The sequence below is a fragment of the Acinonyx jubatus genome, chromosome E2 (assembly GCF_027475565.1).
Source record: "Acinonyx jubatus isolate Ajub_Pintada_27869175 chromosome E2, VMU_Ajub_asm_v1.0, whole genome shotgun sequence".
NCBI lineage: Eukaryota > Metazoa > Chordata > Mammalia > Carnivora > Felidae > Acinonyx > Acinonyx jubatus.
In genome coordinates, this window is record NC_069396.1 from 52354457 (window position 1) to 52368115 (window position 13659).

General features: G+C 53.8%; 2 protein-coding genes across 10 annotated transcripts; one reads left to right on the plus strand and one right to left on the minus strand.

Moving 5' to 3' along the window:
• The first annotated feature begins 139 nt into the window (after positions 1-139).
• PPP1R15A (protein phosphatase 1 regulatory subunit 15A) lies at positions 140-3639 on the plus strand. Of its 3 annotated transcripts, XM_053211359.1 has the most exons (4): positions 140-366; positions 1114-2302; positions 2435-2773; positions 3207-3639. In XM_053211359.1, exons 2-4 carry the CDS (start codon positions 1118-1120, stop codon positions 3552-3554), a joined length of 1872 nt encoding a protein of 623 aa, XP_053067334.1. In that variant the 5' UTR covers positions 140-366; positions 1114-1117; the 3' UTR covers positions 3555-3639. The 3 variants fall into 3 exon arrangements, with proteins under 3 accessions (XP_053067334.1, XP_014942669.1, XP_014942667.1); XM_015087183.3 differs by having other exon boundaries at positions 1109-2773; XM_015087181.3 differs by having other exon boundaries at positions 1114-2773.
• Positions 3640-5786: 2147 nt separating this feature from the next.
• TULP2 (TUB like protein 2) lies at positions 5787-13590 on the minus strand. 7 transcript variants are annotated; one of them, XM_053210030.1, is made up of 13 exons: positions 13389-13590; positions 12596-12628; positions 12147-12198; positions 11656-11782; positions 10902-11039; positions 10538-10654; positions 9367-9578; positions 8457-8765; positions 7663-7775; positions 6828-6942; positions 6645-6743; positions 6233-6404; positions 5787-5946 (listed from the first exon to the last, which is right to left on the minus strand). In XM_053210030.1, the coding sequence occupies exons 2-13, from the start codon at positions 12625-12627 to the stop codon at positions 5813-5815; spliced, it is 1620 nt and encodes a 539-aa protein (XP_053066005.1). In that variant the 5' UTR covers position 12628; positions 13389-13590; the 3' UTR covers positions 5787-5812. The 7 variants fall into 7 exon arrangements, with proteins under 7 accessions (XP_053066005.1, XP_053066006.1, XP_053066004.1 ...); XM_053210031.1 differs by lacking the exon at positions 13389-13590 and adding an exon at positions 12909-13280 and having other exon boundaries at positions 9367-9506; XM_053210029.1 differs by lacking the exon at positions 13389-13590 and adding an exon at positions 12909-13280.
• Between the last annotated feature and the right edge of the window lie 69 nt (positions 13591-13659).

Consider the following 13659-nt stretch of genomic DNA (forward strand, 5'->3'; position numbering starts at 1 on the left):
GTGTCGTCACAGAACCCGGAATCTCCGCGAGAATTCCAACTTTCCTTTACCCACCCCTTACGTCTAGATTTCGAAACCCCGCCTCTCCGTGACGTCTGCACGCCCGGTCGCGTCGGACTATAAAAGCCTTGCGGGCTGCGTCAGTTCTCAGAAGCTTAGCTGTGGATCACACTCATGTACCTGCCGGACGCCAGATCTCCTTTGCAGCGACAGCGATTGCAGTAGCCGGTGACAACGTGAGTCCCAGAGCCCGACACCGGAGGGCGAGATGAACGCGCTGGCTTCCCGAGCCATCCAGATCCACGATCGCTTGTGGCAGCCCGAGCCGGCCCTCCTGCCCCCAGGGTGACGCGCAGCCCGGAGTCGGTGAGTGAGGGGTCGGAACGCCAGGGCCCTGAGGGGTTGAGGGCTGGGAATCAGACTCCGGGTCAGTAATGAAGAGGGAGTTTGGACTTCTACGTACGTAGACGGGAGGGTTCGAGGCCGGGACTCGTGAGTTCCGAGGAAGGGTGGCCTGGGAGCCTGAACGCTTGCGTCTGGGAACAGGTGCGGCCAGGACGGACTCCAGGGCTCGGACTTAGGAAGGAGAAAGGATTGGGAGCCTGGAGCCTTGAGCCTGGCGGGAGGAGGGCTCTGGAAGCCAGACTCCTGGATCCCCAGTGATGGAACCATGCAGGGGGTCGGAACGTTTTGAGTCTCAGAGGGAGGAAGGTCTTGAGGGCCCGATATGTCAGTCCTCAGGATGGATAAGAGAAGCAGGGGCTAGGACCTTGTCCCCAAGGGAAGCAAGTAGAGACCCTGTATTCTCAGTTCTGGAAACTGAGCCTTCTTAGTCTGAGAGAAGAGGCTGGGGGGGCTTGGACTCTTGGGCCTAAGAAAGATGAGAGAAGTGGGGACTCAGACTCCTGCGTATTGAGAGAACGGAGGTGGGGAGGAGGTGGGAACCATCTACCTCTGCTGGAGAAGGGAGTGGCAGGGCTCAGAAAGGAATGTGGGGGAGGGACTCTCACGTTGCTGTTTGTGTCACTATTTCCATGGCCGTGACTCACAGTCATCCCATGATGCTCTCCCCTAAATGGCTTCTGAGCTTTGTTTCCTTTTGTCCCAGCACAGACCGATGGCCCCAGGCCAAGCGCCCCATCAGTCTGCCCCCTGGAGGGGTACCCACCCCTTTTTCCTCCTGTCCCCGCTGATGGGCCTTCTCAGCAGGGCCTGGAGCCACCTGAGGGGCCCAGGACCTCCAGAACCCTGGCTGTTGGAACCAGTAGCCAGAGCCGATCAAGGAGAAGCTGGTCTGGAGGGAGCGGCTCAGACTTTTGTGGGCATCCACTGTGCCCCGGAGGGCAGGCACTTTCCAGGGGAGACTGGAGACGGTGGAGCAGTTGAGGACGATGGAGACGCATTCCGGGGGGCCTGCCACGATCTAAAAGCCAGTAGTTCTCTCCTTGAAGCCTGGGGACTTTCAGATGATGGTGATGAAGAGGATGGTGGGGAGCAAACAACCAGTGTCCCTCAAGAGCAAGCAAGTGACTTTGTAGGTGGCCAGCCTGCTCCCCTCTCCCCTACCCTTCCAGTAAGAGCCCTGCAGGACCCTCCTGGAGAAGAGAAGTCTGAGGAAGGAGGAGCTGCTGAAACTGAAATGGTCACGTTTTTCTCTTTTCCTCCATCACCCTGGGAGTGTTGTCCAGGGGAGGAGGAAGAGGAAGGAGGAGCTATAAAGAAAGAAGCTGCCAGAGCACCTGCTTTTCCTTTGTCTCCAGGATCCAAGCCTAAAGCTCGGGGGTATCGTGCTGGGGAGGAAGAGGGTCAAGCGACAGAGGAAAGAAGAACAGAAAATAAAGAAGCCACAAAGAGCTCCATTTTCCCCTCATCTTCAGGCTTTCACGCTAGGGCCTGGGAGCGTGGTTCAGGAGAGGAGTCTGAGGAGGAAGAAGATGAATTCAGTGACTCAGGAGCAGCTGAGGAGGAGGGAGAGGCTGAGGGTCCCTCTTCCATCCCATCCACAAATGCCTTCGTCAGGGCCTGGGTGTACCGGCCAGGAGAGGACACGGAGGACGAGGAGGAGGAGGAAGATGAATTCAGTGACTTGGGAGCAGCTGAGGAGGGGGGAGAAGCTGAGGGTCCCTCTTCCATCCCATCCACAAATACTTTCTTCAGGGGTTGGGTGTACCGGCCAGGAGAGGACACGGAGGAGGAGGAGGAGGAAGATGAATCCAGTGACTCGGGAGCAGCTGAGGAGGAGGGAGAAGCTGAGGGTCCCTCTTCTATCCCATCCACAAATCCTTTCATCAGGGGTTGGGTGTATCGGCCAGGAGAGGACACGGAGGATGAGGAGGAAGAGGAGTTCAGTGACTCAGGAGCAGCTGAGGAGGAGGGAGAAGCTGAGGCTTCTTCTTCTGTCCCCCCAACAGGTACCTTCTTAAGGGCCTGGGTTTATCGGCCAGGAGAGGACACAGAAGAGGAAGATGAGAATGAGGAGGATGATGACTCAGAAGCCACTGACTCGGCGCTGAGTCCCTCCCTTCAGGCTCAGAGCGCCCTCCTCAGGGGCTGGATGTATCAGCCGGGAGAGGACACAGAAGGAAGGGAAGTTGCTAAGCAGCAGGGAGAAGCTGAGCCCCACCCCTTCCGAGTGGCCATCTATTTACCTGGAGAAAGGCCACCACCTCCCTGGGCTCCCCCTCGGCTACCCGTCCGACTGCAGAGGCGACTTAAGTCCACGGAAACCCCCACCCGGCATCCTGACCCTGAGCCTCCCGTGAAGGCCAGAAAGGTGGGTGCTGAGGGCTCAAGTTCTCCAGTCTTAGGGAGGAGCTGGAACTCTTATCTTCCTTCCTGGAGCTCCTGGGCTGGAGCGGGGGAGGGGCTGAACGCCCCAACTTCTGGGTCCCCTGTGTGTTGCAGAGGGTTGCATGTGAACTCCACTGGGAGGGCTGTGTTCACGGTAACGCAATCCTTTGCAAGAGGCTGGGCCCCTGTGAGGAGAGGGGGCAGCTGTGGTTCATTGTCAGCATCAGGGAACCAATTGCCTCCATCTGCAGGGGGCCGGATCTGGTGGGTGAATGGCTAGCAGGTGACTAACCAGATCACAAGCATTCTTGTGTAACTAATTTTTGTTTGGTTCTCTCTCTCTTTTCCCGGTCCCTTCCCCCCGCCCCTCTCCCTGTGGACATGTGCGTCTTGTGTCTGTGCTGGTCCCCCTTCAGGTACGCTTCTCTGAGAAGGTCTCTGTCCATCTCTTGGCTGTCTGGGCAGGACCAGCCCGGGCCGCCCGCCGGGGACCCTGGGAGCAGCTAGCCCGAGATCGAAGTCGCTTCGCCCGTCGCATTGCTCAGGCCCAGGAGCAGCTGGGCCCCTGTCTCACTCCTGCTGCCCGGGCCAGGGCCTGGGCACGCTTTGGGAACCCTACGCCTCCTCTGGCCGCCACCCCTGCTCCTACCCAGATCTTACCATTGTCCTCCGTCCAGGCCACAGCCTTGAGCCCTGTTACGGCATCTCCCTTCGCCCCTCTGTCCCTGTCTCCCGGCTTGGACCTCAGTGGGAGGCGTGGCTAAGATCATGTAGTTTCATGTTTATATTAATTATTTATTTTTTGTATATTGTTTTATATAAGAAATAAAACTTTGTGATTTGTGGCAAGCAATGTCCCTGCCACTGTGTTTGTCTGAACTGACAATCTCCACTACCCTCGGGATAAAGGGGAGTACTCAATAGAGAATAAACTGTATTTCCCATCATCACTCAAATTTGCTTCTTGTCCTGAGGCTTTTGAACTAAGGGCTGGTGGGTCTTGTTAATTTTTCTTTGGCCTCTGCCTAAATTTTATTAAACTTGGGACAGGGGCGCCTGGGTGGCTCAGCAAGGTAAGTCTGATTTCAGCTCAGGTCATGATCTCCCTGTTGGTGAGTTCAAGCCCCGCATCGGGCTCTCTGGTGTTGGCATGGAGCCTGCTTCGGATCTTCTGTCCCCTCTCTCTGCCTTTACCCCATCCGTTCTCTCTCTCTCTCAAATAAACTTGGGACAGTTATCTCCCCAAGGGGGGCTAGGAGCTGGACTCAGTAATCTCAAAAAAACAAGGGTTCAGGGGCACCTGGGTGGCTCAGTGGGTAAAGCATCTGACTTTGGCTCAGGTCACGATCTCACGGTTTGTGAGTTCAAGCCCCGTGTCAGGCTCTGTACTGATGGCTCGGAGCCAGGAGCCTGTTTTGGATTCTGTCTCCCTCTCTCTCTGCCTCTCTCCCGTTCACGCTCTCTCTCAAAAATAAACAAACGTTCAAAAAAATGGGGGGGGGGGTTCATTTCTAGTCCTCCATGCCTCCCTGGAATATACCCATCCTCCTATTGGCCATTTAAATGGTGAATTGCTTGAGGCTCCCAGCTGTCCAATTTCATATTTATAAGCCCTGTTCCAGAGATTGTGACTAACAGTAGCACATATGTTACAGGATTGTAAGGCCCCAAAGGAGTTCCTGAGTGATTTTAAGTAATTCCTGCACCCAATGTGTGCCTTGAACTCAACCTTGAGATCAAGAGTCATACCCTCTCATGACTGAGCCAGCCAGACACCCCAAGACATTCATATGTAAAACAATCCTTGCCAGGGGTGCCTGGCTGACTCGGTTAAGCAAATGACTCAGCTCAGGTCATGATCTCATGGTTCAGAAGACTGAGCCCCATGTTGGGCTCTGTGCTGGCAATGGAGCCTGCTTGGGATTCTCTCCCTCCCACTCTGCCCCTCCTCTGCTTGTGCTCTCTCTCAAAACAATAGATAAACTTAAAACATAAGTAAATAAAAATTGGGGCGCCTGGGTGGCTCAGCTGCTTAAGCATCTGACCTCGCTCGTCATGATCTCACGTTTTGTGGTTCGAGCCCCGCATCGGGCTGTTTCCTTTGGGTGCAGGGTCGGCTTTGGATCCTTTTTCTCCCTCTCTCTGCCCCTCCCCTGCTCACACGTGTTCTCTCTCAAATAAACATTAAAAAAGTAAAAAATAAATTGAAAAAAAAACTGGCAAAAATAATCCTTGCCAAATAAATTTTTTTTTTGAGCTTTATTTATTTATTTTTTAACGTTTATTTATTTTTGAGACAGAGATAGAGCACGAACGGGGGAGGGTCAGAGAGAGAGAGGGACACACAGAATCTGATACAGGCTCCAAGGCTCTGAGCTGTCAGCACAGAGCCCGACGCGGGGCTTGAACCCACAAACCATGAGATCATGACCTGAGCTGAAGTCGGAGGCTTAACCGACTGAGCCACCCAGGCGCCCCCAAATAACAAATGTTATACAGGTGTTAGCCAGTATTGTAATTACTCTCTCACCCATGCATGTCTTGAATTCAAGTTTGCCTCCAACTCAGAAGTCTTTTCTGACCTCAGATCTGTTCAGCAGTTCAAAGAAGAATGGCCCAAACATCCTGTCCTTTGTCCAGCCTCGGGCCCTGGCCCCTCTCCATTGCTTCCCCAGGCTTTCATATTCCCAAGCCAATCAAGTCTCTTTCCACTTTAAGACCTTTGTATAAGCTATGCCTACCCGCCTGATGTTCCACCCCCGACCCCCTCTGGCGATTCCAGAATCGGTCCTCGCGATTCTTAAGATGCGTTTTGATTTTTTGTTGTTTAAGACCCATCTCCCACGACTCTGAGTCCCGGGAAAGCAGGTGCTGCTGAAAAGCCCACTCCCTGAATCACACGACTGGGCACCCAGGCAGCGTACGAGGTGTTAATAGTAAGGTGGTGAAAAGAAGGCGCACTGGGGCCTTTCCCCCAATGAGCAGGCAACAGAAGCTGACGAGGGTATGGTATTTCATTGGATTACTCACACGCCAGCTTTCCATCGAAACTGGACAAGCAGATGGCAAAGGCTTGGAGGGGGCAAAGCGGGAAGCAGAAGTCCATGGTGAACGTGTCTGGGGCCACGCGGCCGAACTGGAGCACGAGGGCATCGGCTGAGGAGGAAGTCAGGATCTAAGCCCAGCCCCACCCCTCAATTCCCTTCCGAGGTCCTCTGAGCTTCCAGAACTACACCAAGGCTGGGCGGCGCACCTGCTAAGCCCAGAAACCGAGGGCCGTTTAAAAAACTACATTTCCCAACAGGCTTTGCAACAGCATGGACTCGGCCCAGCCTAGACAAACGCTCAAATGCTGATGGGAGACGTAGTTCTTGTCGGCTCATGCCACCCTCCAACCTCCCCTTACCCCCCCGCCCAGGTAAAACGGTTCTTAGGAGCTCACTGTCATCCGGATGCACGATCTGGAAGTTCTTGACCGAGGCCCGAGTGACTCGACCGTGAAAATTGAGTACGTAGGCGCCGCTCCTGTAGCTCCACCAAGGGGCTTTGTTTTGTAGCAGGACCAGTCCCTGGCTAGCTCCCCGTTGGAGGCGACACAGTAGTGACTCCTGCTCCTAGAAGATAAAGTAGGGGGGGTGTTTAACCTACCACCAATGGGCCTTTTTCCTCCGGATGCAGATTTTTGAGTCTCTAGTCTCTCTTCTCTGGGAAACATAGAAGTCTAACAAAGTCCTTCTGGCTTCACATATGACCTTCTGCAAGCCATGGGCCCCCTTCTCCCTTAGGACCTATGGCCAGTCACCCAGACCTTCCTCTCCCACTGACCCAGACAGTCTCAGCCTTAGCCAACTCACATTTTGTGGCTGGACGCGGAGTCTCTGGTTCTGGTCATCGATTCCCGGAATGATCACAGTCATTTTCCGGGGCCCTCGGAATCCCAAGATGTTGGTCTCCTGTGGGAATTATGCTCCAGTTGGCCTGGCTCTTTCTCCTCCCCACCGCCCTGCTTCATTCTCTCTTGTCTCCAGGAAACTCACATAGCACACAGCCCCCAGCTCCTCTCTGATCCGAGTGGTCTCCGGGACAAAATTCTTCCTTTCAGGGTTCACTCCATTGTCAAAGATGGTGAACTTGGTGCCCAGGACATTAGATCTGCTCCAGGAGGGGGGTGGTCAGAGCAAAAATAATAATTACTGTTTTGCTGTACTTTGAATGCTTTCCCAGGTCATGAACTCTTCCCGTTAACCCTCTGCTTGAGATTTAAGTTTTGTGTTCCATGTATCCACAGCCCCAGCCCCTTTGTTTCTTTGATAAGCCATGACTTTTAGCCTCCTGCCTTGGCCTTCTGGAGCCTTCTTCCCCCAAAGATTCAAGAATGCACGCATTACATTACATCCATACATTACAGCCCTCTCCCACAGGAACTTAGGAGTCCCACCCCCCCTTGCCTCTCCAGAAGTCAAAAAAAAATTTTTTTTTAAGTTTACTTATTTATTTTGAGAGAGAGAATCCCAAGCAGGCTTCACACTGTCAGCACAGAGCCTGACTCAGCGCTAGATCTCACCAACCACGGGATCATGACCTGAGCCGAAATCAAGAGTCCAGGGCCTAACAGACTGAGCCACCCAGGCAGCCCCAGAACTTGTCCTAAATGTCAACCTCTGCTCCAAAGCCCTTAGTTCTCCTATTCCCAACCACCCTGGGGCTACCACGTGAAGAAATAACAGAAGCCATCAGTCGAAGACAAAAGGTCCTTGAACAGGTGGAGCTTGTGCTCTGTGGCCTTCTGGGAAATGTAGTTCACTTGCCCTTCTCCCCTGACGCCGCCCCTCCCCCGCCCCCGTTTTTCACACATATCAGGGCTCTGCCCACCTGACTTTGCCCACAAAGTTGTCCCCATCCCGAGACAGGTCTGTGGGGTCCAGGGAAATGAGGTAGTTAGAGGTTTTGCTCCTTTTTCTCTTGCGTCCAGCCAGGAGGAAGTGCTGTGGATAGGAAAAACAGCCCATCGGGATTGATTTCTGGTATCCGGCTAGGGGCAGGGGTCTAAGACAAGAGAATAGGGAAGAGCCTCAAGTGGAACACTGCAGGACTTTGGTAGGCATTTCACCGGGGAAGAGCAAGTCTGGCACTACCGAGAAGGGAAATAGCCTCTTTTGGGGAGAGTACTTTGAAGAGAGACCACCACGCTGAGGGGGACCTGGCCAGCTTGAGAGGGACATGGTCTGGCTCTGGGGGAGGGGCTTGGTTCCTGAGGGGCCGGGTTTATCCCAGGCATGGGTGGGGCCTGATAGATAAGAAGGCTCTTTGAGGGGCCAAACACAATGGGGCCAATACCTTGAGAGGGTATGTAAGGGGTGGAGTTTTGGAGGCTGAGACTTTGAGACTCAAAGAGACTTTGAGACTTTGAGACCAAGGCTGAGACTTTGAGAAAGGCAGGCTTATCTCAAGAGGGGACGAAGCCTAGTAATGAGCTTGGTTAAGGCCACTGAGAAAGGAGCCTTTCACAGAAAGTTCTGTGAAGGGCGGGGCTTGGCGTTGGAGTTCACAAGTCCTAGCTCAAAGACAAGCAAGGCCTGGAATCGTTTAAGTCTCGACAAGGCTCAGAAAGGGGCGGGGCTTGTCCCTGGCAGGTGGAGCTCGTTCCAGAGGCTGTCAGACCGCACCTTCCGCCCGTCGGCCGCCTCCAGGTAGAGATGGTAGAAAGGGAACATGCCCTTGTCTACGCCGCGCTTGTCGCGGCTGATGCGGCACTGCACTATGCGGCCGCGCAGCGCTGGCCGCAGGACATACGCTTCCATGTCTTCTCCCAGTCGAGGGCCTAGGGCGCGGGGTGGCGAGCAGGACAAGCTTCCTACATCACTGCTGTCTGCGTCTTTCTCGCCTTCCGGGTCCTCCGACACCTCCTCTTCGGCAGCTCCTGGGGAGTTCACTGTAGACTCCGACTCCTCTTTCTTCTCTTCCGGGTGCTTGCCCTAGCCCACACGCCAAATTCAAGTTAGGGGACAGAGCTGAGACCCGCCCCCACCCCAGGCTTGTCAACTACTGATTGGCCACGCCAGCTCAGGGTTACGCCCTCCCTTAACCATGTCTTCTGCCTATTGGCCAAACATCCCGGTCACCTGCTGATTGGCCAGTACCTCCAAGGGGCCCACCCAGCCAAGTCCTCATTGGTTACCACTAACCACTAATAACGTCCCGCTGAAGCCACGCCCACTCCACCTACCGCTTGGAGAATCCCTTTGAAAGCACCGTCCCTTCAACTAAAACCAGTGTTGATTCGGTCTAGATAACATAATATGGCCCAGAGCGACCCACTTGAAACTATTTAACTTACTTTCATCAATACCAGAGCGAGTGCCAACTAGTTTTTCCCTATCACTGTTTCACCCTTTCTCTCCAAAGCTCGCTACTTTTTGGTGGGCTGGATTTTAATGTATGTGCTTACATAAATTTAAATCCTCTAGATTGATTTCATAAATGGTACACACAGACAGAAACTACTAGACCAATCATAACAGGTTCCGCCCACCAGTAAAAAGGGCCTCTGGGCTGCAGAGTTTTACACCCACCCACTCTAGAGTCCCAGGTTAGCCCTCCTGCTAACAAGTCTCCATGTCCCCCGTCACCATTCATTCCAGGGTTTGGTCCTGGACTGGGTACCTCATATTCGTCTCCAACATCCTGGAATTTGCTCTCTTCCTGTGCATTGGCCCCTAAGGGGTGGAAGAAGCCAGAAGAAGGCTGGCTCAGGACACCCGGGTCCCAGGAACTTGGGACAAGGTCACCTGGAAAAGGCCAGATATCCTGGGTTTCTGGCCTCTTTGTATGACTCCTCACACTTGCCAGATCTTCCTTCTCCTCCATGTACATGGGTACCTACACTGACTGAGAAGTCTCTAGATCCCTGGATCTAAGAATAGAGAGGGGTTAAAGTCCTCCATTTCCCTTCTCCCAAAGACACCAGAGAGACTAGGAGCTAAAATGGAGCGGAGGAATGAAGTTTGGGACGATAATTAAAAGTTCTGTTATTGGGGCGCCTGGGTGGCTCAGTCAGTGAAGCCTCCGACTTCGGCTCAGGTCATGATCTCGAGGTTCATGGGTTGGAGCCCTGCGTTGGACTCTGCTGACAGCTCAGAGCCTGGAGACTGCTTCAGATTCTGTGCCTCCCTCTTTCTCTGCCCCTTCCCTGCTCTCTCTGTCTCTCTCAAAATAAGTAAACAAACATTAAAATTTTTTTCAAAAGGAGTCCTGTTGTTGAATCATTGGTCATACGAATCAATTGGTCATATTGAATCATTGGTCTATAAGAATAGAAGGAATTGTCATACGATATCATCAAGAAATAAAAAGTAATGACGTACTGATAATGCTACAACAAAAGTGAACATTAAAAACATGCTAAGTAAAAGAAGCCACAGTTCATATACTATATTATTCTATTTAAATGAAACGTCCAGAATAGGAAGATCTAAAGAGATAGCAGATTAGTGTTTGCCTAGGGCTGGAGAAATGAGGTGTGTGTGTTGGGGAGGAGGGTGTCACTGCTAAAAGGTACAGGGTTTCTTTTGGGACAATGATAATGTTCTACAATTGAATGTGGTGATGGCTGCTCATCTCTGTAAATATACTAAAAACCATGGAATGGTAAACTTTAAATGCATGAATTGTATGGTATGTGAAATGTATTTCAATAATGCTGTTACAAAAAAGGGAAGAGGATTTCACCCAGTGTCCCTGAAATTACCAGGTCGTTGGAGGGCTGGCCAACCCCTGCGTCGAATCCCGGGAGGCTCTTTGTAAGGAGGTGGAGAAACAGGAATATCCTCCATGGACACTTCCTCCAACTCCAGATCAGAACTATCTGGAAGCCAGGAGAAGGAGAAGGACTAGAGGCAAGGATGGCTGGGCTGGGCAGGGGAGGGGGCCTGTAGATTCAGATTCCTGAGTGTTGGAGAAGGAGTTTCAGGACTTAGACTCCTTGCTGTGAGGAATGACAGAGCCCAGAGTGGACTGGACTCCTGGCTCCTTTGGAGAGAAAGGCTCCAGAGTCCTGAATTCTGAGGGAGTGTAGTTCTAGGATATAGGCAGGTCCAAGGACTCGAGATTACCTGCTTTTGTCGGCGAAACCAGTGGGTCACACTCGCCGCTGCCATCTCCACTGCAGATCGTGAAGCCCAGGGCACTGTGGAGGCCAGAGCACAGATGTGCCTCTGGCATGTTCTCCTGGAGGAAAGGGTTCCCAAGGCCTGGGAGAAGGTGCAGCGGATCCCATTGACACGATGTACAAACTTCCGTCCTCTGCGCAGGGCTGCTTCCTCACAGACTCCCAGGCACTGTCTCTGATTGACCACCCAAACCCCTGAGACCCATTCAGAACGCTAACTCCGTCCTAAGGCTCAAGCAAGCACAGCTCTACGGCTAAATTGTTGCGGACTCAGCGCGGGCACACAATCCCACAGGGGGCTCTCAGTCTCTCCAGGACGTGTGTCTAAATTATCCAGGCCCCGCCCCCCAGGCTCTGTTAATTCCAGCCTTCAGGCGCTCCCGAATCAAGTCCCTAGGGCTTTTCCAGGGCCCGCCCCCGCAGCTCCCTCAAGCCCCGCCCCAGAGCTCCAAGAAGCCCAATCAAAGGATTCTCTCCGGCCCCACCCTCCAGTTGTACCCGGCCCTGCCCCGCGCTCTGGCTAACCCGCCGCTGAGCTCACACGGGTCCTGCTCCTGGGCCCCCAAGGGGCCTGCACTGGGCTCTTCTGGACTCCATTCCGCCCCTCCACCCTGAGCTCTTTAGGCCCCGTCCCAAATTCCCGCAGACCCCTCCCTCTAGGCCTAGGCTCCTGCCCGACACTGGGAACTTTTCCTCACCGCGGTCCCCTGCGAGGCGCTCCTTCCGCCTCCATGGTCGCCGGGGTCGCAGGGAAGCGTCGGGATTGGCCTGAACCATGAGGGGCTCTTGGCGCTTCCGCCGCTGCTTCTTCTCAAAAAGCCGCCGCTGCAGGAGTGGGAAAAGGGGGTGAGGGGGTGGCGACCAGGCACCAGACCGGAAGACGGGGTGAAAGAGGGCCCGGGGCAAGGGGAGGCATGCAAGGGAGGGAGAGTCCAGGCTCTCAGTCCCTCCTTCCTCAGATCCAGCAGTCATGCCCTCCAGAACCTTAGTTCTTTAGAAATTTTGGACCCTCATCACCAAGGTTTGCTTCTTTAGAAGCCCAACTTCCTATTTTCTCATTTCCCGATTGCAGACTTGAGGCTTGGAGGGAGACAAAGGGGGCCAGGAGTCCCAGAGCAAGTCCTGGGGGTGGTGTTCCTGGAAGCTGTGGAAGACGAAGAGGGGCTGGCAGGACTCCCGCGCATAGTACCTGCTGTTCCAGCTTCTGCAGCCTCATGGCGGTCAGCTCATCCCCCAGCAACCTGAGAGAGGTGCAGGCTCATGGTGACAACATGCAGGGCAACACCTCCCCCCACTTTTCCCCTCCCCGCCCCCCAACTGCCCAAGAGCCTCTCCTTCCCTTCCGTCTCCAGGCCCAACTTAGGGTGCTGAGCACTCTGTGAGGTCACAGAAGAGTTCTGAAACTCTTTTTTCCCAGCACTGGCCTGTCTGGAATCCAGGAGTCAGAGACCCCGAGCCCTTCCTTGTCAGGACTCAGGAGTCCAGGCCCCCTGCCCCTTACTGCTAGGCTGATGGTGCCGGACCCACCAACAAGGTTAAGAAGCCAGAGTTAAATGGGTGTGGGCATTATCAAACTCTGAGTTCCTCCTGAGCCCCCATTTCCATCCCTGCTCTCCCCATCCTGTTCTCCCCACTCACTCTTTCGTCCATGTGTCATTCTCCTGAGACATCCTGGAGAAGCAAGAGTGAGGCGTCAGGACACAGATCCAACATCCCAGTGGATGTTCTGCCCTCCAACACCTGATCTTATGCTTTAAATTTTCTCCTGGACCCAGACAGCCGGAATTCCAGGGACCCAGCAGCCTGTTTCCAGCTTTCGTTACTTTCAGGGGCACAGGAATCTGGTTTTCTCTCCCCCAAATAGCTAACTCTTCTATACCCAGGCATGGGAACTTAGGACCCTGGACCCCCAACACTCGACCCTCAGTGACCCCAGGCCTCCGGCACCCACCTGCCTGGAATCCTGGAAATTCCTCTCTTCCTGCCTGCAGAGAAGCTTTTCACATTCACGCCTCCATACCTTGCCTCTCCGGCCAATTTCTAAACATACCTGACCCTCTTTTTAGCTGGGGACCTACTCTCTGGGTCTCTGGGAAGTAAGCAGGCAAAGAAAGAGGGCTCAGAGTGAGGGACGGGGATTCCCACTGGGACCTGTCCTAATCCCCTCCCTCCTGGCCCACCACACTCCACTTCCAACAAAGCAATGAACCCTGGCCTCCAGCTGCAGCCGGGCAACCCTGCTCCAGGGGTTCTGAATTGGAAGGGCATGCAGGTGCTCCTTAAAGGGACCCTAGACAGCATCGCAGGGTCCCTCCCTCTCTCTCTCTCTCTCTCTCTCTCTCTCTCTCTCTCTCTCTCTCTCTCTCTCTCTCTCTCTCTCTCGGCTTATATGCTAAAACTTAGAATATGACCTGTGCCAACAGCTACCGACCTATCTGTAACTCGCAGCCACTTCCTGGGGGAAAAATAAATGGGAAAACTACAACAGCCATGAGGCGAAGGGGCCGAGAGGCCCGCGGAAGTGGCCTCATTTTCCTCCTGCCTGCAGGGAATTGTAGTTCTCTTTGAAATGTAGTTCTCTTTGAAATCCTCCGCTTTCCTTTCGCCTAAAAGGCAGGAAATGCGGGGTCAAGAGGTAAGAGCTTCCGAGAAAGGAGGAGAGCTTTTCGAGAACAGGCTAGCGACTTCCACAAGGGGCGGGC